The 25,955-nt window shown below is 46.8% G+C and overlaps 1 protein-coding gene across 1 annotated transcript; it reads right to left on the bottom strand.

Moving 5' to 3' along the window:
- Positions 1-12,160: 12,160 nt before the first annotated feature.
- Positions 12,161-25,616, bottom strand: LOC135819225 (uncharacterized). Its single transcript, XM_065332391.1, has 10 exons — positions 25,438-25,616; positions 24,793-25,081; positions 22,943-23,064; positions 22,475-22,547; positions 22,069-22,207; positions 21,378-21,447; positions 19,151-19,280; positions 17,491-17,612; positions 16,148-16,260; positions 12,161-13,246 (listed from the first exon to the last, which is right to left on the bottom strand). Exons 1-10 carry the CDS (start codon positions 25,570-25,572, stop codon positions 12,484-12,486), a joined length of 1,956 nt encoding a protein of 651 aa, XP_065188463.1. The 5' UTR covers positions 25,573-25,616; the 3' UTR covers positions 12,161-12,483.
- Positions 25,617-25,955: the final 339 nt, after the last annotated feature.

Below are 25,955 nucleotides of genomic sequence, written 5' to 3'. Positions count from 1 at the left end.
TGATGGCGTTCTGCAGTGGGCTGATTCAGTCGGAGGGTGCTTCAGCCCTTCGAAGTCTTGCACCATGCAGTTCTCTCCTAGAAGTCGTGCAGAACGTGCCCACCCTACTCATCCGACTCCGCACCTGAGAATGCAGGGAGATGACGTGTCTGATGTAACGACTCATCGACATCTTGGAAGTCATCTTGGACTCTAACCTCGACTTCACCAACCACGTCGCCACCATCACGACAAAGTTTCGCCAGCGAGCGGTCCTGCTGATCCACATGACCAAGCGTATCACCCCAGCCGTAGCCAGCCGCTTGTACACTGGATATGTTCGACCTGTGATTGAATACGCCTCATCCCTCTGGCAATTTCAACTCTCCAGTGCTCAGGCTACTACCCTTGAACGGCTACAGGCAAGAGTGGCACGTGTGATCCTGCGGCAGTATGGCGTGTACCCTCTTCAAACGGTTAAATGTGGGTCTTTGAATAAAACAAGTTGAGTCCTCAAACGGAGCCGAAAGCCTCACTTTTCGCGCACCTCCAGTGGCCCAGCCTCGCGTGGCGAAGACACATTCAGTGCCTTCTTGAGCTCCACCACCTTATCAATAGCCAGATGACGACCCTGGAGGACCTAGGCTACTCAGTGTCAAACAGCGCCAGGTGCCCCCCAACATCTACTCCCACCTGCTAGAGCCAGCACGCACACCCGTGCCACCTTTCTCTTTGTCACCACTGCCACATGGAACTCCCTCCCGGCTGCCATTCGTACTGTATCCAGCCCAAAATGTTTTACCGCTCTTGTCCGCACACACTTTGCTATCACCCGTTATGAGCCCTCTGGTTTCATTCCACGTAGAGTAGCGATGTCATAGAGCACTGTGTTATATTACTACCACCCCGCATCATTCTATTTCCTATTTTTATTTTTCTCCTCAGCTTCGTCTTCATAAACTGTTGACGGAGACTCCCTCGATTTAGGCTAAGGCCTGTGGAGAATCAATAAATACAAATACAAATAATGCTACTTATAATGCTAGCATTATCCGCCCAGGCTTTCTACCGGCTTTGCTGTGTGGCCCCCAAAAGGCGTTTATATTCAGGCTTTATATTGTAATTTCACAGTACAACAGGTGTATGACTGTATGTTTAGGTTTACATAAAATTATTGAAAATACACAAGAGAGAGTTTGGAAGCTTTGTTACAACTCTGAGTTTCACGTATTACTACGATCATCAGGCAATTGAAAATATAAACTTGCGTAATATATGTACAGTAAAACCTGTAACTAACGACCACCGTGACTAGCGACCGGCCTGGCACTACCGACCACTTTGTCAGGCAAGGACGGTCTCACATTCAAAATGCACTGTGACTAGCGACTACCTGCTGAACGCGACCAGCGACCGCCTTTTCTTGTCCCAATGTCGAATTTTGACCCGTGACTAGCGACCGCGATGTAGCAAATCAAACATTGCTTGAAGCTCCTTCTCGAAATTTTGATGCTTTTCCAAGGTCGTTTCGATACTACAGCTGGACAAATGAGCGCAGTCTCATTTTTACTGTGGAATCAGGGTGGATTTCACTACACCTGTCATAATTTCAAGTGCTGTCAAGAACAAACATGATAGGAAACGTCTTGGAGAGCGCATCTAAAGCGCTCGTTGATCGATGTTACTACTCGAAGGAGAAACTAAGACTGAGCGGCTCTCTGTCGAAGTGCAATCACACAGATCAGTCACCAGACTCACCACTACACCAGGTCACACTGACAGTCTGTGCTGGCTAGCTAGCATGCTACGGTATTATATGTACTCACCTGTACCATGTGTACGGAACACAGGCCAGGATACGATACAGTGAAAGGTGCGAAAACTCGCAACATCGCCGCATCACGTACTGGTACACACTACTCACTAGTACAGTTTACGCTACACTACATCCAAGTCGGAGCGACTGAGTTTCCACCAGGGAGTCTATACGACTCACTGGTTTCCACTGTAGATCAACACACTGATGCCAGTAGTTGCCAGTGTAGTCGCACACAGATGAGGATGGAGTCGATAGTGACTAGTGCACTGCCTGGCCAGGCCAGCGCTGCTCTGGAAACCCAGTGAGTCGACATACGTGTCAAAAGGTCGTATCGCTTCCGGTGTATAAAAAACTTCATTTTCTCTCTCTCCAAGTGTTGTATGATCTGAAAGAAGAATGTCAGTGCGCAAGTGGTGGGGGATTGTATTATCTGCATTTTGACATACATATCATATAATGGGATCCATATATGGTCACGCGGTGCAAACCTCTAACTAAAGACCACCTGGCACTAACGACCACTTTTCCGGGCACCAAGGGGTGGTCGTTAGTTACAGGTTTTACTGTACTTCAAAGTACATGTACATGTACATCATACTACATACAAATCCGTTGATCCCCGAGCTATCATAATCATACTACATGTACATACTTTGTACATGATACATTGCATACATTACACCATCGAACCGGCATATTCCTGAGTCCTGACCATGTTGCCCTTGCAGCTTGGCGGATGATAATGGTAAATGGTGGCAGAACACCTTTTCTGGTGTTTTCATGCATGATTGATTGCAGAAAAAGAAGAGGAGCAGAATTCGAGGCGAGTGGACCGCGCAGCTGACGTCTTCCACAGATAAGGCCACAGATCAACAACTGGCTATCCCTGTCTCACAGCAAGTAGTGCCAAGTACCTCAGGGCCTACCTGTAGCTCTGGAAGGTTGCGTAAACATGCATGGTTGTTGTCACTGCAGCCCACACTACACCGAACAACACGGATTACTAGTAGTACCGGTATGTGCAGGAGAGAGCTGTCTAGACTAGAGACCAACAAGTAGACCTGTGTATTTCAAGGTTTAGAGTGAGTTTTGTATTCACGACTCGGCGGACAAGTGCCCGCATGGTAGATTCTACCGCTTGACTACAAAGCAGCTCACCGCCGGAGTCAGCGCATCTCTGCTGGCCGTGCATAAACATGTACTTCGGAAGTACATGATTGTACAATAATTGTCAAGAGTAAAAAGGCATATGCGGATAATGCCGGCAGAAAAATTGGCAGAATTCGGTACTTTTTCTGGTAAGTTTCATGCATGTTTGGTATGTATGTATGTATGTATGTATGTATGTATGTATGTATGTATGTATTATTATTATTATTATTATTACTTGCATGTACGCGTTGGAGTCAACCATGAAAGCATGATCCACAACTTCGCTTGTGCTGAACATGATAAACAGGACTATGACAGAGGAAAGAAATTGAGCTAGAACGATGATAATTATAATGATATAATTATCATATACAATGTACATGTAGCTCATGGGTATTGAAGATATGTCATTTATGAATATGTCTATAATATTACGTCATTGAATATTGCAGCCTGAGTGATAATAATAGATGATATGCCAAATAAGCGCTCGAAAAGTTGAGAGGGCATGCGATTGATGCGCCCAGGCTTAGCTTGCACGGGATGTGCAAAGTACACGGATTTTAGGCTTGTTGCGTGCTTAAGGTTGGTTCACATAAGCAAAATCGGCGCCGCAAGACATCGGCGGTGAGCCAGCTCCCGATCCGTTGCGCATACGGTTCGAGTACCAAATCTACTACAAAGTAGTACAGAAAATGCCGAAATGCTACGACAGGTTTGCCAATTGAAGCTTGAATTCTATGTTTCTTCAGTAGTTCAAGGTCTTTCGGTGATGGCCACTCGGTGCTACCTTTTACTGGAGATCATGAAAATACTTCTACACATTTTATTGCAATCTAGTAAGCGATGGTGTCGAAATTATGCTTGCAAACGTTGGGGAAGTCACAAGAACTTGCCAATGTAACCATCATATTTTTTATTTGTTTCAATTGTATTTGTCTCATAAGTTGCACAATGGTCAAGCAGATCATCCGAGAAGGACGGGCTGGTATGCTGACTTATTTGCCAGCTTGAAGCGACTACAAGAATGGCGAACGGACCTCCTCTCTAGCTTCAATTTAGGAAAAATTCGGACAAGTATTGGTTTGATATTTTGACAAAGTCTGGCTCCCGGCAGCCGGCGATCACCGGCGCGAATGGTTCACAAACCACTTTTGGTCAAAATTGTACGGGATCGGCGCCGGGGCAGATCGCAAGAGTTGGGCACTGTCCAACTTTGCCGGCGGTCCCTTGCGATATTTTACCGTATGATTTTGTTACGACTGCACGGGTTCACACAATCGCAATGCGCCGGGAGAGGTTGCAAGAAGCCCACCGCCGGTGACTCCCGGCGCGTACCGGCGATATGTGAACCAACCCTTACGCGATCAGGTGCTGCATGTGCATGAATGGAATGCATGCAGTTCCACCGTTACTAGTTTTAGCACTTCCTTCGGCGTTGAGATTACTGAAAAAGTAATGCTGTAAATCTGGATAGAAGAAACAGTTTTGCTTGCTTTATAGCGGCTGGAGTGATTTTTCGCTGTCTTGTTTTCGGATGCCGACTAACCACGACCATTGCTGTGTTCCAGGATGTACTTGTGACCGGCGTTACTACCCGGCCCCAGCAAATGGTATTCGTCTTTTCCATAAATTTCCATCATCATGATCATCCTGAACTGTGAAGGAAATGGACTGTTGCTATTCGACGGGAGGAAAGGGAAGGAGAGCAAAAGAAAGTGACACTACACTGGTGTGCTCTGACCATTTCTTGCCAGAAGATTATGTACAAGGGGAGAAAATCGCAAGACTGGTAAAACATTTCATTTTGTATCTGGAGTTTTCAATCTGGTCCGCCAAGACAACAGCGGCTGATGCTAACCGGCGTCGCTCTACCTCGTGTCGTGAGCTACTGCACGGGAGCTGCCTGAAGACACACCTATGATTGTAGTGATATCCCAGGCATACTATCCCTATGCTGGAGGAAGCATTCGACAGTATTCAATGCAATCTGGGTGACTGCAAGAATAAAGTAGCAAAATTGAGCGAAATGACTAACAGTCGCATGTTTTGAGTTCTAGTATCCAGATTCAAAGACAAGTCATCATATCAGTAACCTTGCACAACACACTCATTCGACGTTTCAAGCGGAGTCTCAAGATAACATTTGGCTACCCAGCAGCCACCATTTTGTCACCGCCACAAATTATTCCAGTCGCCATCCGTTATAACCTTATAATAATTATTACACCTTGTGTTTTTGCCTTGTTTTATAAATGTGTGCATAGCCGCCATGCCATAGCGCCACAGCCCCCTCTTTGCAGAGTTTCCTTTGTTTTTAGGTCAAATATTCACCCTACGCTGGCTACGGAAGCCTTGACCAGGGGATAGCACACCCTCGCTTTAGCCTTACCTATTGCTGCTTCACGACATGGCTTCTCTTTGCAAAACATACAGGTACCTGGTCTCTGATAGCTGGAGTTTTCTTCCATCGGGAGCTGCTAGGCAGCCTCCTTCGTCATGCTGCAGAGGCTGCGTAGAAGGCGGTTATGTTATAACAACCTTCTACATAACCTCTTTTGCAATACGTAATGGCGCAGTATGCAGCCTCGGCTTTTCATTCAACTTTTTGTACCCATTTACCTCGAGCACCCTGTAAAAAGGCGCATTGTCTGCAGGGATGGCACTAGTAAAATAATATATACAACAATAATAGAACAACTCTATTTGTGCTGGCCCTGACTAATAGCGGAAGCACATGAGAAACTGGTTGCCTGGAGCAATGAGGGAAGAAACGCTGATGTAATCTCACTCGGGTGAGGGATGAGGTGAAACCGCGAAGCAGGCAGGGTCTTGCTTCTCAGCCTATGCCATATGCCACTGTCAATCTACTGTTGGGTATGGCGCTCTATTGCTATTGCCTCTGTTAGGAGCACGTTCTCTGTGAAGGCGGGATTTCCCAGTACAAAGGCAAATCAATGTTGCCAGTGTCAGTATGCCCAGGTGGTTGATAAGGGTTTTCGCAACTACGTTCCTTGGCCATTGTGCCCCATTGCTGTTGTTGCTAGGTTGCATATGACAAGTATTGACCTTTCATCTCACAATAGGGCTTGAAAGTGATGACGTCAAAAACGGCCTGGGAGTAGTAAGTTGACATCAGATTTCTATTTTGGATCCACTAAGGTGTGACTTTGCTATTGCCTTAGTATGTGGGTGCATAGCAACCCACTCATATGTTATGCAGATGTGACTTTTACTTCGCCACCAGTTGTCACCCCGCCCCCACTAGCCAAATCAGTCAGTTTCACTGGCTACATCACCTTGCTGTGAGTAATACCGATTGAAATGTGCTTGGATCCATACAAAAACTGGATCCAGGTGGATCCAATTTTTGAATTTTTCAAATTGTTGCTATGCCATTGCTATGCTGTGACGTAGCACTTTCAAGCCCTGTAGTTGAGGGTCAGCACAATGCAACAATGTGGTGGAAGGAGCATGCAATGCTGCAGTACAAGTGCATTATGCAGACATCACTTCGAGCACATGCTTTTCTTTTAGCACTGTAGCACACACTTAGCTCTCCTTCTTCTTTTGAGATGCCTTGACAAAGTATCTCTGCGGTCCAGAATCCTTTGGCTCTGGGAAGCAACACTCAACACTGTAAACGAATGGCGAGAAGAAGGACTCATCCCAGAATGGTTTCTGTGTCGTTAGGTACCTTTCTCGATTCTGAAGTTCAGCACTAGCAGAAGCACCACTTAGCAAACCCTCCGAGCGATGGCTCCAGGCCTCGGCGGGAAATTCTGCGTCTGTTTGTTGAGCAGCATCTATGATTTGATGGATTCGCCGGAGAAGCAGCTTCTTCTGTTCCCGATGCAGATGGTGTCAAGGTATTCGCTGCTGTAGCGACCAGTGAAGGAGGAACGGATTTTCATCGCCCTTTCGCTGCTCGGCGCCGACTGCCATCATTGTCCCCCGTCCTAACTAAGCTCTGGGGCGTTGGGAATAAAATGAAATCTTTCGGTCATTCCTCTGCCACAAATCATCTCGCTTTCCATCTACCGGTATCTCTCCCTCACGTAAGTCTTCAGCTGAGCAAAAGTCCATCTAGCAATCGTTTCGCCCACAGGTGGGTTCGCAAAACGAGAAGCAATTGCTGGGGTACTATTTCTTGCTGCCATATCCGGGTATCAAAATGAAAAATTGAAAGCAAACTATGCACAAAGGTGTCAGAGTTCCTTTTCTTCATCCGAAAATTTTCTCCGACGGAATGCTAAAATGCAGTAACAGTGGAACTGCATGCATTCCATTCATGCACGTGCAGCACCTGATCGCGTAAGCACGCAACAAGCCTAAAATCCGTGTACTTTGCACATCCCGTGCACTTGACAAGCTAAGCCTGGGCGCATCAATCGCTTGCCCTCTCAACTTTTCGAGCGCTTATTTGGCATATCATCTATAGTGCTATTTCCTGAGTTTGACTGTTTCAGGATCTGTCGGAATATCACGATGCACAGATCTTCATACATAGATCTTGCTATGCGGGTCGGTCATGGGCAATGGCTCGCAGGCTCTGCAGAGCGTCTAGGTTCCCGAGCAATCCGGCATTGGCTTGGCGCAGATCTCCCACCAATGCCTGCGGTAGGGTTGTCCGCGGTCTACCCCTCCAGCATTGCTGTTGCTGATTGGCGAAGTACGCGAACATAGCCATAACAGCTGGGGATTCATCTGCCATCCGCAGGATGTGGCCAAACAGCCTCCAGCGTGATCTCTTGACCATGACACTCAAGCCGAGGTTCAGCTTCGCATCTTTTTTTGTTTGGTATGTGGATAAAGAAATGGAGCAGAATTCGAGGAATTGCCCACCATAAGGTTTGTATGGTTCTGCCAATTTCACTGCTTTTCGAGCAGAATCTGCCACCTTTTCGAGCATTATCCGCCAATGCCTAACCAGGTCATGTTATGCTGGTTTTGCAGGCGCCATTGGTAGTACTACTACTAGTAGTGGCCTACGTCACGTGTAACGTATCATCACTGCATTCCATGGATAGTGGAAACCATGGTAACGACGGGCCGAGTGCAGCAAGCAGGACACCAGAGACAGAGTGCAATGAATATATCCTCAATCTCATGCATTATCATACCACAAACCATACAGGTACACGTACAGGGAAACCTGTCTAAGGCGACTGATCAAGGGACCTTCAAAACGTGGTCTCTGTTACCAGGTGGTCTCCGTAAGTCCGTATGCAGGGTCATTTGACTGGAAATAACATCCCTTGGTCCTGGTTTTAGTGGTCTTCTGGGACAGGTGGTCGCCTTATTAGGCACCGGCGGATTATGCCGGCAGAAAATTGGCAGAATTTGGTATTTTTTCTGGTAAGTTTCATGCATGTTTGGTATGTGGATAAAGAAATGGAGCAGAATTCGAGGAATTGCCAACCATAACGGCATAAGGTTGGTATGGTTCTGCCAATTTCACTGCTTTTCAAGCAGAATCTGCCACCTTTTCGAGCAGAATCCGCCGATCCCTACGCCTTATCCGAGTGGTCGCCTAGACAGGTTTTACTGTCATGAAACGTTACATACAAGTCATGTACATTTGTTAGATTGACAGCATGAAACAAGGTGGAGGACACTGTGTTCGGTAGGCCTTGACAGATTATGCTAGCATAATGTTTCGCATAATTCCTACCAAAATCGAATAATCGCATAATTCGAGGCAAATTGCATACGAATCGCATAAAATTGGAATAATCCGCCTGTTCGCATCAAATTCCATACAGTTGTACAATGTTCTACAAGTACAAGTAGATGCACCAGGAAGTCGTAGGTTTCCGACTCCCTTGAGAACATGTCCAGTCCACTAGATAGAGGAGAGAGAGAGAGTCTACAATCAGTGACGGTCGTAGCTACGTCGGACGGTGCGTTGACTCCGTTGAACTTTTGCTACTACAGTACAACGCCCTCCACAAATATCCCTTGTTATTTTGCACAGAACCATTATACATTAGCAGCATATGTGAGCATAATGCGGCATAATAATATGATAACTTTTAGCATAAAAATAGCATAATTCTGCAATTTTTTCAGCAATGCCAAAAGCATAATTTCACGAAAATATTAGCATAATCTGTCAAGGCCTAGTGTTCGGAAACAGTGACCTTACTACAACCTTCCACGGTTGGCAGAGCCCCGGTCCCTGCGGACCATCTGAACCATATGGGTGTCGCACCCGGTTCTGACCCTCATTATGCTAGGGGGTTAGGAGACTACTCCTGACGTCCGTTTTGTATTCTTCGCTCTTTTCTTTATGTCGTCCTGGTGCCAGGCTGGTGGTCATGCGGCCACTGAAACCTCAACTTGTATAAAAAAAACTTCTTTTTCTTTTTCTTCCAACTTGTCCTCCACCTTGTTTCATGCTGTCAATCTAACAAATTGCGTGAACTATAACAAGGTTTATCTAATACTGGTTTTTTAACCAGTGTTAGGTTATAATACATGTACATGTACGTCATTTCTGTCTAGACCAGTACAATACATACCGGTACAACAACCTGGACCTTGTTGACCGGTTGACATCATCATCAGTCTATCAAATCAGTCTCACCACGCACAGACAACAGCCTGGAATGTGGGACTGTGGAGAAGACACAGCCTGGACTGTGGGACTGTGGAGAAGACACAGCCTGGACTGTGGGACTGTGGAGAAGACACAGCCTGGACTGTGGGACTGTGGAGAAGACACAGCCTGGACTGTGGGACTGTGGAGAAGACACAGCCTGGACTGTGGGACTGTGGAGAAGACACAGCCTGGACTGTGGGACTGTGGAGAAGACACAGCCTGGACTGTGGGACTGTGGAGAAGACACAGCCTGGACTGTGGGACTGTGGAGAAGACACAGCCTGGACTGTGGGACTGTGGAGAAGACACAGTCTGGACTGTGGGACTGTGGAGAAGACACAGCCTGGACTGTGGGACTGTGGAGAAGACACGGCCTGGACTGTGGGACTGTGGAGAAGACACAGCCTAGACTGTGGAGAAGGCGAAGGATCCAGAGTGGACAGATTGGCTATGGCCAAGAGTCAGAGCTCAATGCTTTTAGATACCATCAAGTCACCGTTTGCCAAGTAGTGAACATGTTCAATGCAGCCACATCATTTCTAGGTTAGAGAGGTTTAGAACAAACGTAAATTAAGGCTTCTTAAAAGTAACACTCGAAAGGTTCCACAAGCACCTTCTTTGCCTTCTCTTCAGGTGGACAAAATCAGAAGAATTAAAAAGAACGAAATCAGCATTGTTATTACACCAATGTCTAATCTGGTCTAAGCAGCGTCTGCAATGTAGAAGAATCAGTTTAGACTGATGATATACATTGTAAGCAGCAGTAGGTACATAGAAATTGTGTAGATTAGCGAGAACCGTGAAACACCTACATCGCTACATGTAGCAAGGAGTAAAGTGATGATCCTCACGCACACGCACATTGAAACTTGGCAAACCCCGCGTCATGCTACAGTTGGCGTCAGGTGTGATCGGCAGCAGCAACATCACCATCATGACCAACGGAGGTGTTCAACACACGTTCGAAATACAAGTCTGGGAGTTTTCTTTGTCTTATGTCGCATGTTTGTTCTGATCGTTTGTTTCTCCAATCTTAAATTGCTGTAATGCTTTGGAAGCAGTGTCTGAATTCACACCAGAAAAGCCAAACCTAAACATCTTTGCAAGCAGAAACACAACACATTCACACCAAGGTTGTTAGGTACTAGTAGTACTAGTAGCCTCATGTTGCAGCTCTACACAGTCAGTGTTAGTTGGGTTCGTTTGGCCTCTACTGTTACTAGTATCACCAGGGAACACTCCCGTTACCCCTGGTCATCACAATGTGTATCATTCTTATTGGTTGGTGATGCATCTCTTTGCACGGCCAATACTAGTGAACAGCTAGAAGTCCGGAAGATTTGCCAAGCTTCTACAATCATGTACATGTACTTGTGATGTATGTCACAGTTGTCTAAGGTCATCTGTGTTGTACATGTACATGTATTGTATGTGCGTGAGAGTCAAAACTTTACTCCTTTTTTCTGTTCTGTACATGCGTGTGTCGTTCACGCTAATCTGTGGCCTAGGCTATGATAGGCTATGTACAATGCATGTGTCACCATGATCACCAAACCCAGAAAACACCGAGGAGTTATTGTTCCCATGGTTACTATTCTTAGTTTCTTCTCACTCTACCTGTATATACATGTACATGATACTGTATTTGTAGCATCCACCGAGGTCCGGAAGAGCAAGGAAAGTATCTGCAGTATAGTGACTGGCTGCCGTATATTAAAAAAGGGGTTGCTTGAGATTGATGCTGTTACGGGTTCGAATCTAGTCTTGCGCAGTCAGTCAGATGATCACTGGGTTGCATGGCTGTACATGTACATCAGGGAGTCGTAAAAATACGGTATTTTACGACTCCCTGATGTACATGTACATGTACATGTAGCTTCTGAAAATACGTGCTGGTCTTGAAAGTGGTGACGTCAGATGTCAAGAAATAATGACGTCATTGCTTCGACTCTGAAGTACATTATATAGTAGTAGTCCTTACAACTAAAGTAGTATAAAATAGTGGATAGACCCCTAATGTCGCATGCTAGTGTGAATTCTTCTGTACCAGCAGTACAACTAGTAAATCACGTGACCCATGCCGTCCAGTCAGAATAAAGGCCAATGTGTCACAAATAAGCACTTTTTTTCTATATTATTAGGAGGCCCCAGGCAGTGTCCATAGTACTGAGTATGACTTGAACGTTCTACGTTACAGCCACATGGGAGTCACAGTGTCAGCTCCAGGATTTCAAACCAACCGGGTACACGTGTACCTGGCACAAGTCTCGCACTTGAACCGGGTCAGAGCCGGGTCAGAGCCGGGCACGTTCAAGTGCGGCTACTGTACACCAGGGAGTCTATAGACTAAAATAGTTTACGACATTGTATGACTCCGTACTGGACACTCTGTCCACGCGTGCCTGCACTAGCTGCAGACTGTTATATCAGTGTCTACCCCCACCCACTCCAAGTACAGTAAAACAAAAAGTACTCGACAGGACTCCCAACCGGGTCAAAAGTGAACTGGTGTTCCTTTTCCAACCGGGTCCAAGAACCCCCCCCCCCCCCAACCGGGTCACTGACCGGGTTGACCCGGCTCTGGAGCAGACACTGACTGTTACTGTCCCTCATGACAGCCGTGACCGAGTTTCTCTGACTTTGTGCATGCAGATTCCTGGAAAAAAGTTCACGGTTCGCGTGAGACGCGGCTGGAGGTTGAGTTTTCCGCATCCGTCGGTACACCACCAGCGCCAAGGATCAAGGCGCAGATTCACCTCCTAAAGCATGGCTTCAGATTCAGATTCCAGAAGCCATAGAGAGTTTCCGAACACACGGAAGATTTTAGCTGAAATGGGAGCTTTCCGCCTGTTCAATTATTTACTTTGAGTCCAAATTCAAAATAATGCCAACATCTACGACATGCACCGATCAGTGAGCGGACTGTCTTCTATTTTTCTAAGTGAAATCCATATCCGAGTACTTCAGTCATGGTACCACCACATGCGTGGCATGTTGGTGATGCGTCCACACACGTGTCATTGTGTACAGAGTTCCAACATGAGTACAGGGCAGCCGTCACTAGTGGGTACTCGGTCACTGCATCCGCTACAGGGTCACGCCCTGGCCACCACGACGACGCTGGGGACTGCTGGACATAGCCCAATATGCGGATGTATTGCTGTGAGTCGCAGGTGGACGACCGGGAGACGAAGTGATCGCCGGTAGTGCCATGAACGCAATCGTAGAGCCCAACCATGGTATCAACAGCAGAGCGGCTGCTCTCCTCATCACGTTCACTCTGATCAGACGCCGCAGCCAAACAATAACAGCAAGCTCTTGCGTCGTGTTCGTACCGTGCCGTTCGTTGCGCACATAGCCACTGAAGCTGCTCTGATGTAAGAACTGTGCTATTTGCGACAGCAGTGGTGTGACCACAGTCACGGATACACTTCTGTATAGTATCATACCCATCACGGCTGCTTGACGTCCAGTCTGCTGTCGCCAGCAGCGGCAACGGGGGAAATTCGCCCTCAACGTAGTCGTAACCATGGTGACGAGGCACGGCAGCACTGGTCACCCAGATATCATCGGTCATGTGACTGCGGTAGTGACCAAGCTTGATCAGCGAGATGGAGTGATGCAGACTGCTGCTGCTGCTGCTGTCAGCTACAGTGAAGACGTGATGATCCACACGCTTTCTGCACAGATATCTACATTGTATGTGAGAGAGCAGAGAGCACACAAAAAAACAGGGGAAAACACATGTGCATGCACACACACGCACGCACACTCACACACGCACACGCACACACACACACACACACCACATGCATGCACACACACACACGAGCACACACGCGCACACACACACACACCTCAGACCTCAGACATGCCCATCGCGGAAGCGATGATAGCGAACAGCTATGTTAGACATAGCAACTTGTGCTGGGATTACACCATTCAACAGCTTGCAAGGCTGATGAATTGACCGCCACTATTTTTAGCTTGGTATCCACCACATAGCTGTTTGAAGTGACTTTTTCTGGCCAGTGAATCCCTATTTTTCATTTTTCCATTTTTTTCTTAAAAAACACACCACACTACACACACACACACACACACACACACACACACACACACACACACACACACACACACACACACACACACACACACACACACACACACACATGCACGCACTCATAAGGGTCAGTTGATAGTGCTGGAATTCTATTCGGAGTTATGAGGCTAGCCGAGCATTAGAGGATTTTGGAGCATTTAAAAGAGGAACAGAATGAACATTTTGTTGAGTTTGAGCAGAACTGCAAGATTCTTAGGTTCTATACAAAGGAAAAGGACCAAGGAACTACAAGTTATGCTATTGTCCACTAACACCACCAATTACTGAACAATCAGCTCATGCGATGACATTGCACGACACTGACGAACGGTACTGACGTTCTACAACTAACTGGCTATCAGCTCTAGCATGTGACATCTCGGATGCGCACTCCAACAGCCTTCCAACTAATTCTAATATGATACCATAGCATAACGTTTAGTTCCTTGGTCCTTTTCTTTTCTATAAATATATCCTTGGTTCTCCATCTGAGTCCATTCTTAGGTTATGTCCAAGTTTACTGATCCGTTTTTTTTTGGAAAGAGAAGTTTTTGTGGGAGTGGGTGTATTTTAGAAATTTTGTTTTCAAAATCATCGGTCAATAGACTCAATACCAATGGACAATTGATACTTTATTTAAAAGTTCTTCTGGATGCTGAGAATTATGTCGATCATTTGTTGAAAAAACAATCGATAACCCCGAATTGTCACTTAGTGGAACATATTGGGAAGTTCCAGGTTTTTAGCCACAATTGACTATGGTCCTGATGTGCGAACCTGACCGTGTCGGAAATGCAAGCAAATTGTTTGAACGCCACACATGTACTGTTAAATCTTTGTGTAGACATGTAGCACTTTACGCAGCATTGCAGGCAGCATTGCAGGCAGCATTGCAGGCAGCATTGCAGGCAGCATTGCAGGCAGCATTGCAGGGAGCATTGCAGGTAGCATTGCAGGCAGGTAAATGTACTTCCAAAGTACATGTAACATGTCCTAGCCGACCAAAGCTGTTGCCATGTGACAAATTCGAAACCAGGATTTACAAGGAGTAGAAGAGGTTCCGAATTCCTTTCTTAGAATTATATGTAGAAGCGTGCAAAGGACGCCAAGTGAATATCAAAGAAACGAGCAGGAGATTTCTCGTTATGCAGCAGGCTCTGGCAACAGCGTCTCTATTTGATGCTGAGGTAGGCACTGATCCGCGGATCATTCGGACCAGGCTGGAGGAGAAGCTATAAGCAGGAAAGGACCGGTGAATATCAAAGAAATGAGCAGGAGATTTCTCGTTATGCAGCAGGCTCTGGCAACAGCGTCTCTACTTGAAGCGATGCTCAAGTAGACACGGATCATTCGGACCAGGCTGGAGGAGAAGCTATCAGCAGGAAAGGACCGTTCCAAGGACCGCATTTGCCAAGTTGAGCCAAGTAGGCTCGAAAGGAACTAGACTTGCTTATTGACCGAGTTCTAAAGTCAATGTGTGCGATAAGCAGTGCGTGTCTGACTTTCCTTGTGAAATACATATAGTTAGCTGCACAGCTGTACTTACAAGCCTGCAGCCAAGTACTATCGAAAAGGAAGAAAAGAATTGTAGCCAACCAGTCGTCTACGCAACACCACTAGGAGAAGAAGACAGCATGGGTAAAGGAAGTAGAGCAGCAAAAGAATCTGACCCCAGGCTTTTTAACGCAAGCATTAGGGATCTCGGCTCTCAGGATCTGGCCTAACTCCTGCTGCTTCGGACGAAGAGACGACAAGGTAGTATGTGACATTTGTGTTAGAGACAGAAATGACACGAACCCAAGAGGATTTGCTTTGAAGTACTTGAAGTAGCAGAAACAGAATTTGTTTCAGTTCTATTCGGAGCCCGGTCATTGCTCCACCACCACAAGCCTGGCATGTTGGTGATGTGTCCACACACGTATCGTTGTGTACAGAGCTCCCGCATGACTACAGGGTAGTCGTCACTAGTGGGTACTCGGTCACTGCATACACCGCAGTGTCTCATACCCTGGCTGCCACGCTGACTGCCAAGAGATTCACAAACCTGGATGCGTCTACTTGATGTCCTGATTGACTTCTCGATCCAATGCTGCCAGACAGACTGCAACGAATGGAACAAGACCTATGCCTATGGAGAGATACCGGGGGGGGGGGGGGGGGGGGGGCAGAACCTAAAAGCAATGTCAGCCTATTATTCATACCCTAGTTTCGCTCATTTCCTCTCCTATAATATCCAGCATACCCCCCCCCCCACACACACACACATATTTTTCATTTGAAAGAAGACACTCATTGGAACGGCAAAATTGGATGAAAGAGAAAAAGTGTAGTCTTGAACCCATTGTTTAGTCCCACTAGCTAGCAGACAGAGGGATGGACGGAGAAAGACACAAGCAGGCAGAAAGATAAAGAGACTGGTAGACAGGTGGACAAACAGGCGGATGGATAGATAGACAGACATGCGGGAGGAGGCATGCTCAGATGGACCTACTTGTTCAGTCGTGTAGCGCCAGGTTCAACGAATGTATAGGAATAGAAGAAAGCAGACGACAGTACGTCATCAGTGTCAGAGACCGGTGCTAGTGCTTGATACGCATTCTGTTCCTGTACAACCACACGGGAAGGAAAGCACAAAAGAAGGACTCATCTGCCATGAGACATGCGGCATTACTATGTTCACCCATGATGATGTTTTCTTTAAACAACAACTCTCTCACACTGTTATATGCACAACTGTTGTATTTGACTTTCTTCACCTGCTCCCAGACCCGTGCCATCACCATACTCAGACAATGGATGGTGAGATAAACTACATTTGAAAGGCTATATCCGTGACAAGACGACGGAAACACAAATAGACATGACGAACTCAAGACGAAGACTGCTTTTCACACCACAGCATCACGCGCATGCACCAACAGCACGTACACAAAATAACGTGATACAACATAGCCATGACCATTGACTACTTGAAGTAGATGGTAACCATGACTTCAATGTAACCACGACAACACTACACTCAAAGGGTGCTAATGACTATCACTACCACTGCAAGATGGTTCATTGGGAACTCGTGGCCTGGCATGAGGGTAACATGGATGCAGGGAGTGGGATTTTGGTCTTTGATCGCTTTGTAGTGGGTCTTATTTCTTATCTGCGACCGCTTTTGGACCGCACTTGCGCCCTGACCTTACGAGCTGTGGATGATCGCGTTCCGCTAGATGCACAAAGGTCAGTCAGATTGACTCTTGTGTGAACTATAAACTTCATTGCATTTGAGAAGAAAATGGCTTTGGGGTCAGAGAATGTCAACTTAGCGCTATAACAAAGGCTGTTTGGGTGTCTAGTCATGCCCAGTGCTGGTCAATGAAATCCAATTGCATGAATCAAGTGTTGCCACGCCCTGCACCAGCTCACAGCCCAATGTTCACAGGTCTAGGGCTGCACGCAGCACTGCCGGGTGTGCTATTGACTCACTTGATCAGGTATCATTGAGCAGCACTGTGACTGTATATAGAGAAAGATACTTGGCCGGCACTGCTGGTGAGTTGGCCACATTCATACTCGGGGCCCCGGGTTCGATTGCCGGTGCGGGAGCATTTCATTGTTCTTTCCCACTAAATCTACGTCTCTCCCTCCCAAGCGCCATTCTTTCTGGCGCCTGGCCGTGGGCTATGATTCCGAGACCTCTGGTCGGATGAGCCTCGTCAGCCACATCGGCACATCGCCCCTACCCCCCTCCCCCGTCTTGTTGCCCGGTGTCACTTCTCTTGTCCTCTTTCCCTGATTGCTAGCAGGGCGGTGTTTGTTAGTAAAAAAAACAAAAACACTTACTGGTTGATGGCCAGTGCGATTCCAGACCTGTGGATCCAGCGGCACCAGAGGCAGCAGCATAGGAGTCCAGTGTAGTCCCTCACTGCTGTAGGACAAACGGGTGCCACGTCCTAGTGTCTCGTCTGTAAAATGCATGCATACATTCACATCCACATGCACACAAACATGCATGTACACAGACACAGACACAGACACACGTACACACACACACACACACACACACACACACACACACACACACACACACACACACACACACACACACACAAAAATACAGAATTTCACGCTGACACATTGTGATGGCCATGTGCACAATGTTCTACATGAGCAAACCTTCAATGGAAGCTTGGGTTCAAAATGAGCTTGTGACACTCTGTAAAGTAGTTCTAAGCAGCAACTCACTGGCTGGGTGTGTCCTGCCATTTTCATGGTACATATGCAGGGGCGTAGCAGCCGGTCTGGCTTTGGCCGCACCACTTCTTTTCACCACAATTCCCAAAGTGCCCAGAATGTAGGATTTTGCAAAATTTTCCCGCGGGGTGACCCCCGACCCCCCCTTTGCCCAGATCACCTCCAACAGCGGTGCAACGCACCTGATATAATTATAGTGGTTACCTTCAATGCCTCGTTCTCGTGATCCCATGGTCACTGATGACAGATATTATAGGGTAAAGCTATACACCGACGCCATTATGCAGTCTGTTTTGTGCGGAGTAGCAATCAAGCAATATTCTACTGATATTGATCTAATGATATTGATATTGATCTTGTATCCAATTTGAAAACAGAGCCCAGCAGGGGCATGGGGAGGTATTTTAGTGTAGTACAGTAAAAAAATAGTAACAGTCAGCCATCTGAAGTACAATTCATTCGCGTGGGAGGGGTGGCCGAGCCGAAAATTTTGGAAATTTAGATCCCAGATGAGTGTATTTTATCAATTCCGGGACGAGGTACCTGGGGTAAAAAGTGGTACGGTCAATACCGTGGTGACCGTACCGTGTCCCACGCCAATGGAACCTGAATGACAAGCCAGGTAGGAGACAAGTAGCAGTTATTGATAGAAACATGACCAATCCACAACCAAAGGACACTGATTTGTTTTCGACAGGAACGGTTTTTGTCCAGAATTCATCAGTGACTACTTCTGGCAGCTGAACGACAATCATATGGATACCAGGAGAAATAAGCCAGCAATTGAGCACTGAGGGGCCCGCACCACACATCAGTGTCTGCTCTAGGATTTCAAACCAACCGGGTACACTTGTACCTGGCACAACTCTTGCAACCGGGTCCAAACCGGGTCCAAACCGGGTCCAAACCGGGTACGTTCCAGTGCGCCTACTGTACATCAGAGAGTGTAGACTAAAATAGTTTACGACATCGTATGAACGTGCCGGGTACTCTATCCACGTGTGCCTTCACTAGCTGAAGACTGTCATATCAGTGTCTACACCCTCCAAGTACAGTACCAGTAAAACAAAAAGTACTCGGCATGACTCCCAACCGGGTCACAAGTAACCCGGTGTTCCTTTTCCAAACGGGTCCAAGAACCCCCCAAGCGGGTCACTGACCCGGCTGCCCCGGCTGACCCGGCTCAGGAGCAGACAGTGTACAGTAGTGGTGATGTGGTGGCAGCAATTCTCTAACCCCATTTCCTTACCAGAAGACCAATATCCAACTGAGATAAACCGTTGCCTAGACGACGAGTAGTATGCAGACGTGCCGGTGATGTTGGCAAGCCGGCTAGCGTTTCCACGGATACCTGGCTGTGTCCAGTCACCGTTATAGTACTGCAGTGTAATGCATGGACAGATGGACGGAGGGACGGGCAGATGGACATACGGACATACAGACAGATACGGGCAGACAAACGGACGGGCGGACATACAGACGGACGGACAGACAGACTTACAGATAAACAGACAGACTTATAGGCAGACAGGCAGACAGACAAAGACAATTGGACAAACAGACAGACAGATAGACAGACACGCCATGTGTTAGACCTTAGGACGCTCATTGGCAAAGCCGATGACATTCTAGTGATATCGAACACAGGTGATATCCATAGTGATGGTCACTGTAGTCCCGCATAGTCAAACAGCACATTCAGTACTTCCTCCGCGTCATCGAAATTGTCGCAGTTTGACTTTTGATATAAAACGAGGTATTTACTCACCAGCACTCGTACCAGAGGCAAGGAATCGGACATAGGCGATGGTCATCAGTATAGGGTGACGGCAAAGTTCTGTTTTCTGTTATTGGAAGCTGGAATTTTTGAACTAGAGGCAATTTCTTCGCTGATGTCGCTGCGATGGTAATTTCGACTCGCTGAGATCAGTCAGGCGTTGCAGCCTGCACATTTCTCGTGCTTATGGCCATTCACTCAAGCCTCATCACTGTTTTACCTTAGCTGGGGTGAGAATGACTTCGTGGAACAAGTGGCAGCGCTTGGAGAAACATCGAGGGGTCAGCAAACTAAATGCCTGCAACAGCGATAAAATTTGTCGCTCTGGCCGAGACACTCAGTACATGATTGTACCTGCAAGAGCCGTGTAGACTCTACACGTAGTGCTGTAGTGATGCACACGCAGGTGCCGAACCATGGTATACCAGTGAATCAGGGCCGGGCAGTGATGCTGAAAAAGAGGGCGCGCTGGACGTGATAGTACACTTACCTGCATGAGCTGTGACCACACAGCTAAAATAAATGGGCATGCCACGGCTAAAAAAGTTCATTTCAAGATCGAGGTGATTCCGCCGACGGTAATCAACCGACCTCGCAACGATCGTGTATTCTTACTAGGCTTCGTTGGTGGTGAAGTAGAAATCATCCAGAGCTAGCAGACAACAAGCATAGCAGCTCTTGTCCTGTGGAGAAAGTCAAAACGTTTGAGATGAGGCGCGACCAACTTTCAACCTTCCTTGAAATATTTCGGAACGATATTATTGCGTCCATTGACATCAGCGACGACGAGGACTTCATCTCTGCATGAAAACTCTCAGTCCAACTGTCCTGGAACGTTACTCTAGTCTTCAGACTATCATACTGTGTAATAAGTTTTGAATGGCTTGGCTTATGGAGTTGTCAGTAACAAGTGACAAGTCACTAGTCAAATGGCGACAATTTCGATGACGCGGAGGAAGTACATATAAAAGACCATAATCTCCAAGAGTGTGCAGCTCGATGTAAGAGATATGGGTGTCCTGCTCGGCCTACTGCCCTAGTTACGTAGCGAAATGACGATCAAGCTGCCTGAATTTGACTTTCCTATAGTTTAGGCGTAACGGTTTCACGCGCAATACGGTAAGTTCAAAGGCAATGCACACGGACGGCGCATCACATACAAAACCATCCGAAGTCGCCGAGAAAAGCGGACCTGCAAGCAGTGTAAACCTATAACGACACAATGGCCTAGCTGATTTTACCGGTTCTTGATCAACTGATACGGGCAGGATGCCGCTCCACACAGACCCCATGTACTGAGTTACATTCCACTGGAGGTCATGAACTAAATGTTTTGGTATGAAACAACACAGGCTGCTGCTAATGCACATCACGACACCTAAGCGGCTCAAGTTTCGGATCCCGGTATTGCGGTCTGCGATTGTGAATGTCACATGGCCCATTAATTACCCGTAGTTGCTTCGACCAGGCTTCGGTTTGACCATGTTTTGCTTCGGTTTGACCATGTTTTGCTTTGGTTTGACCATGTTTTGCTTCAGTTTGACCGGGTTTTGCTTCAGTTTGACCGGGTTTTGCTTGGGTTTGACCATGTTTTGCTTGGGTTTGACCATGTTTTACTTCCGTTTGACCATGTTTTGCTTCAGTTCGACCGGGTTTTGCTTGGGTTTGACCAGGTTTTTCTTGTCAACGCAAGCCTCACCTTATACCATGATCCTGGCGTGCCTCCGCTTGCCATGGTTGCCCTGGCAACACCAATACCAAAGTGTGACCTGCAGTGAAGGTAATCAGTGAAGGTAATGGAGCAGAGAAATTCACAAGCCGAAGTAGAGCAAGCAGCTCGACTCGACGCGGCTAGAGAATTGTTTAACCAATGCAGCGTGTACATATCTTTGTTTTTGGTGCATTATCGGCATAGCGATGCTGAGGCCCTCTTGTGCAGTGCAGTGCCAGTAGCCTCACCAGCACACTGAGCTACAACTGTCCTTGTAGCAGTGACCACATGTCATGTCTATTATTTCTGTTTCGATCCCAGCTGTCATCTTATCTCGTTTCCTAGTCTCTCCTGGCTTCTGCTTCAATCTCATCTGTTGGGGTGGATCTGTTCTCTTCGGTAAAAAAAGTTCCCACTGCACGCAACTCCTGCATCTATTGATCATAATTATGATGTTGGCCATGTTGGTAGCACTGTACACGCACCATGATCACTTTCTGCATAAACTGATTTGGTCACACGAGAAAGCTGTGACACAGTCTGCTGGGGTGAAGCGCTTTGAATGTATCAAAATCATGCAATCTCTTTGTGTGGCACTAGGACATGTTTATTCAGTGCATCACACCACACAACACCACACCATGCACAAAACACCACACCATGCATCACTCAGCCTTACCAGTCTCTGAAGTAGATGTAGTAATAGCCATCACGCACAGCCATACCGTGTCCTCCTTCACCACAGATGTGCGTTGAGCTGCTGTTTGGAGCAGTTATGATAGCGTTGTGTGGGTGACCAGGTTTAGCAAAGGTCTTGCCTAACACAAGCAAAAGCAAATAGGAAGGGTTAGACTCAAATGGAGAGCCAATGATTAATAATTTATAGTAAAGTAAGGGATCAAGGAACTACAAGTTACGCTATAATGTTAACTAAGACCACCAGTTACTTGACAATCAGCTCATGCGAAAACGTTTGCACGACACTGAACGACGGTACTGGCGCTCTACAACTAACTGCCAATCAGCTCTACATCCATGTACATACATAATAAACGGGGCAGGCAGGCCGTTTACGTTTCCTGTACCTCTGTCATGAGACTCCGCATAAGCAATACTCATGTTAGTGTAGCCGCTGTGAGAGTAATTGCATTTCCACTCCTGAGAGAGAGAGAGAGAGAGAGAGAGAGAGAGAGAGAGAGAGAGAGAGAGAGAGAGAGAGAGAGAGAGAGAGAGAGAAAGAGAGAGAGAGAGTGAGAGAGAGAAAGAGAGTGAGAGAGAGAGTGAGAGAGAGAGAGAGAGAGAAAGAGAGAAAGAAAGAGAAAGAGAGAGAGGGCGTGTGCGTGTGTTAGAGAGGGAGAGTGCGCGAGTGTCTGTAGGGGTGTGGAAGAAAGGGAAAGAACGAATGTCGTTCGCTACTGAGCCCCGTGCAGCACATGATACAATTCCAGGTACAAAAAAAAACAGCTGGAACAGAGCAGTATCCGGGGGGTTCGGTGAATTCATCAACGGGTGAATCATCTATGGTCATGGTTGTACTGGACCGTATGACTTACTTGGTGATAAAAGCCTCTCATAACACCCTCTGCAGCATCCCAGTGCACTGCACTCAGCCATGCACCACAGTGGTCCAGGTCATTGGGGTTAGATGAGCCGTTCAGACCAGTGAACACAGGATCTGAGAATAGCAACATACGAAACACAGAAGCCATAATAAAATTATTATAGTTCCGACTAGGCCTTTCATACCATTACGTTTCAAGTCGAATACAATGGTGATTGACACGGAAGCCAGCAAGTCCTGAGAATACCGTACGCAGTGACACAAACAGAAAACAACGCCAGTCCTCTGGCACACACGGCATCGGACACACATCCAGAGCTGTATGTCTAGAATGAACATCAGGGGCGTCGGAAGGTATTCGACATTGGTGCGGCCGCATGAGTAGGTGGGGGTCCGGAGGTCTCCCCTCCCTCCCGGGAAAATTTTAGGGAAATTGGGCCCAAATAGCCCAGATTTCATGGCTTCAAAAGTCACAAGATGAAATTATCGGTGCGGCTTTGGCCGGACCTGCCGCACCGGTTCCGACACCCTTGAACACGACATCGTTGCAAGCGTCTTTAGCTCAACGTTCCACAGTACTCATACACACGCACTAGGGGAAAGGGAAATATCAGTCTCAACTCAGAGTGTCGCGTTCTGGGCGATCTTCGTGGGACTGATGTGCTGATCGTAGGGAACCCGAACACAAGTGTCCTGTTGAGCACTCTCTCTTTCGTTGGTGGAGAACTCATGTTATGTACTGATTACTGATAATTATAAAATATCTTTGCGCCTGCAGAGTAGTGACAAAAACGTAACGGTTCCTGGTATATTTATAGTAAAGAAAAAAGGACCAAGAAACTACAAGTTACGCTATAATGTCCACTAACACCACCAGTTACTAAACAATCAGCACATGCGATAACATTGCATGGCACTGACCGACGGCACTGACGTTCTACAACTAACTGGCTTACAGCTCTAGCACATCTCGGATGCGCACTACAACTTAGAACCTTCCAAGCTGGAATGCTGTTGGAGTGCGCATCCAAGATGTGCTAGAGCTGTTAGTTTTAGAACGGTCAGTGTCGTGCATTGTTATCGCATGAGCTGATTGTTATTAACTGGTGTTGTTGTTGTTGTTGTTGTTGTTGTTGTTGTTGTTGTTGTTGTTGTTGTTGTTGAATTCTTTATTCCCACGACGGCACCATCGCCAATAAGAGATAAATTTATGTTGTTGTTGTTGTTGTCGTTGTTGTTTATTTTACTTCGCAGATCCTAACGGGCAGGTTGCCCATTAACAAGAAAGCGAAGGACAAGAAAATATGTGTGTTGTGGACCTTATAGCGCGACTTGTAGTTTCTTGGTCCTTTTTTTCTTTACTTTAAATGGATCCTTTGCTCTCCATTTGAGTCCATGTGTGTGTCTCTCTCTCTCTCTCTCTCTCTCTCTCTCTCTCTCTCTCTCTCTCTCTCTCTCTCTCTCTCTCTCTCTCTCTCTCTCTCTCTCTCTCTCTCTGTCTCTGTCTCTGTCTCTGTCTCTGTCTCTGTCTCTGTCTCTCTCTCTCTCTCTCTCTCTCTCTCTCTCTCTCTCTCTCTCTCTCTCTCTCTCTCTCGATTCATGGCTATTGCCTCAGTCGTCAAAGGGACTTTCCGCATGTGTAACAGCATAAGTCATACTGGATCAAGGTGCAAATCTGCATTACCTTCACACACCTTTCCCACTCCTAGAAACCGGCGGTTCCGGTGAAGTTACTGACTAACGGAATTGAATATATGGCAAGAACTCTACCATGAGTGGTCCAAACATTGCCCAGCTTTCGTAAGTGTGCTCAACATGCTAGTAAGAAGAGTACCAACTCACCTTTAAACATTCCACTTGTCAGGTTATTCCCAGAGGCCACCATGTAGCTGTTAGCATTAGCCGAGTACGCCAGCATCTCCGCTCCACCGCTGTCTTGACCTGCACCGCCGGCGTTTGGCAAAGTCGCAAGCATCTCCCCTCTACCGCCTTGACCACCACCGCCGCCGTCACCACCACCTCCATCGATCGGCCGCGAGGGCGTAGCCGGGATCCTAGTCCATGTCAGCGGGTTGTCAAAGTCGTACGCGGTCGGTCCCAGCAGACACTCCCCAACATCGACAATATACACCTGCAGTGCAGTGCAGCCGCAGCAGACATGACACGCAGAAAGAAACAGTTTAGAGGCCATCCATTTATCCATATTTTTCACAGAATGAACTTTGAAGGTTTACGTATGTCCCTCCCCCACCCACCCTCTTGAGCAAAAAATAGATTGACTTTACATGAATGATGTTTTAGCTATCAATATTTTTCAAAACGAAAATCTTCATGGGCCCAACCATAAACGGAATGTTTTTGTTTCGTAAAAAGATCGATAATAATGGACGGCCTTTGGCTTTGCCGTACCACGTACATAAACTTGCACTTTCTTTCACAATAGCCGCTATCCGACGTATGTACATTGCTGTATATTTATGATCCTACCTCAATTTGTGTCTGTCCTGCTTCCGCTGCTAGTGCTGCTGAGCGTTGGACGACCACGGCCACAAGAAACACGAGGAGAATCAGCAAATAATTATTTTTACCCGCTCGCCAGCCTTTGAAACACAGAATCTTCATTGTAGCAAATCCATTCAGAACTGAACGAAAATTTAGGATTACACTGTAGGCCATGGTAAAAAATATCTTTGATTCTCAAGTACGCGCGCATCGATTTTTGGTGGCGCACCGACGATTTTTTTTATTTCTATGCATGCATATGCGTGCATGAAAACGCGGTCAATGCGAAAGGCATGAATCCAGGAGTAGTAAAATACCGGTATTTTTCTACTCCCTGGCCTGAATAATAAAATAATTATAAATTAATTATGAACCTGTGACGTACACATGTGTGACCCTATCTTTGGAAATAAAAAAATTGTGGGAATTAAAATAAAAAATCGCTCGCTCGCACCGATTTTCACAGGCTCATGACCTGAGAATCAACTTTATTTTTTACCATG

This window comes from Sycon ciliatum, chromosome 6 (genome assembly GCF_964019385.1).
Source record: "Sycon ciliatum chromosome 6, ocSycCili1.1, whole genome shotgun sequence".
Lineage (NCBI taxonomy): Eukaryota > Metazoa > Porifera > Calcarea > Leucosolenida > Sycettidae > Sycon > Sycon ciliatum.
This window is presented reverse-complemented; position numbering and strand designations above follow the sequence as displayed.

Bases quoted from the DNA above. Each gene is read 5' to 3' on its own strand.
- LOC135819225 (XM_065332391.1), bottom strand. From the start codon at position 25,572: ATGAAGATTCTGTGTTTCAAAGGCTGGCGAGCGGGTAAAAATAATTAT. The intron at 17,613-19,150 runs GTAAGGAAATGG...TGCATTTTACAG, and splicing joins AGTTGGATATTGGTCTTCTG to ACGAGACACTAGGACGTGGC. The intron at 16,261-17,490 runs GTAAGTGTTTTT...GTGGTTGTACAG, and splicing joins ATCGCACTGGCCATCAACCA to GAACAGAATGCGTATCAAGC.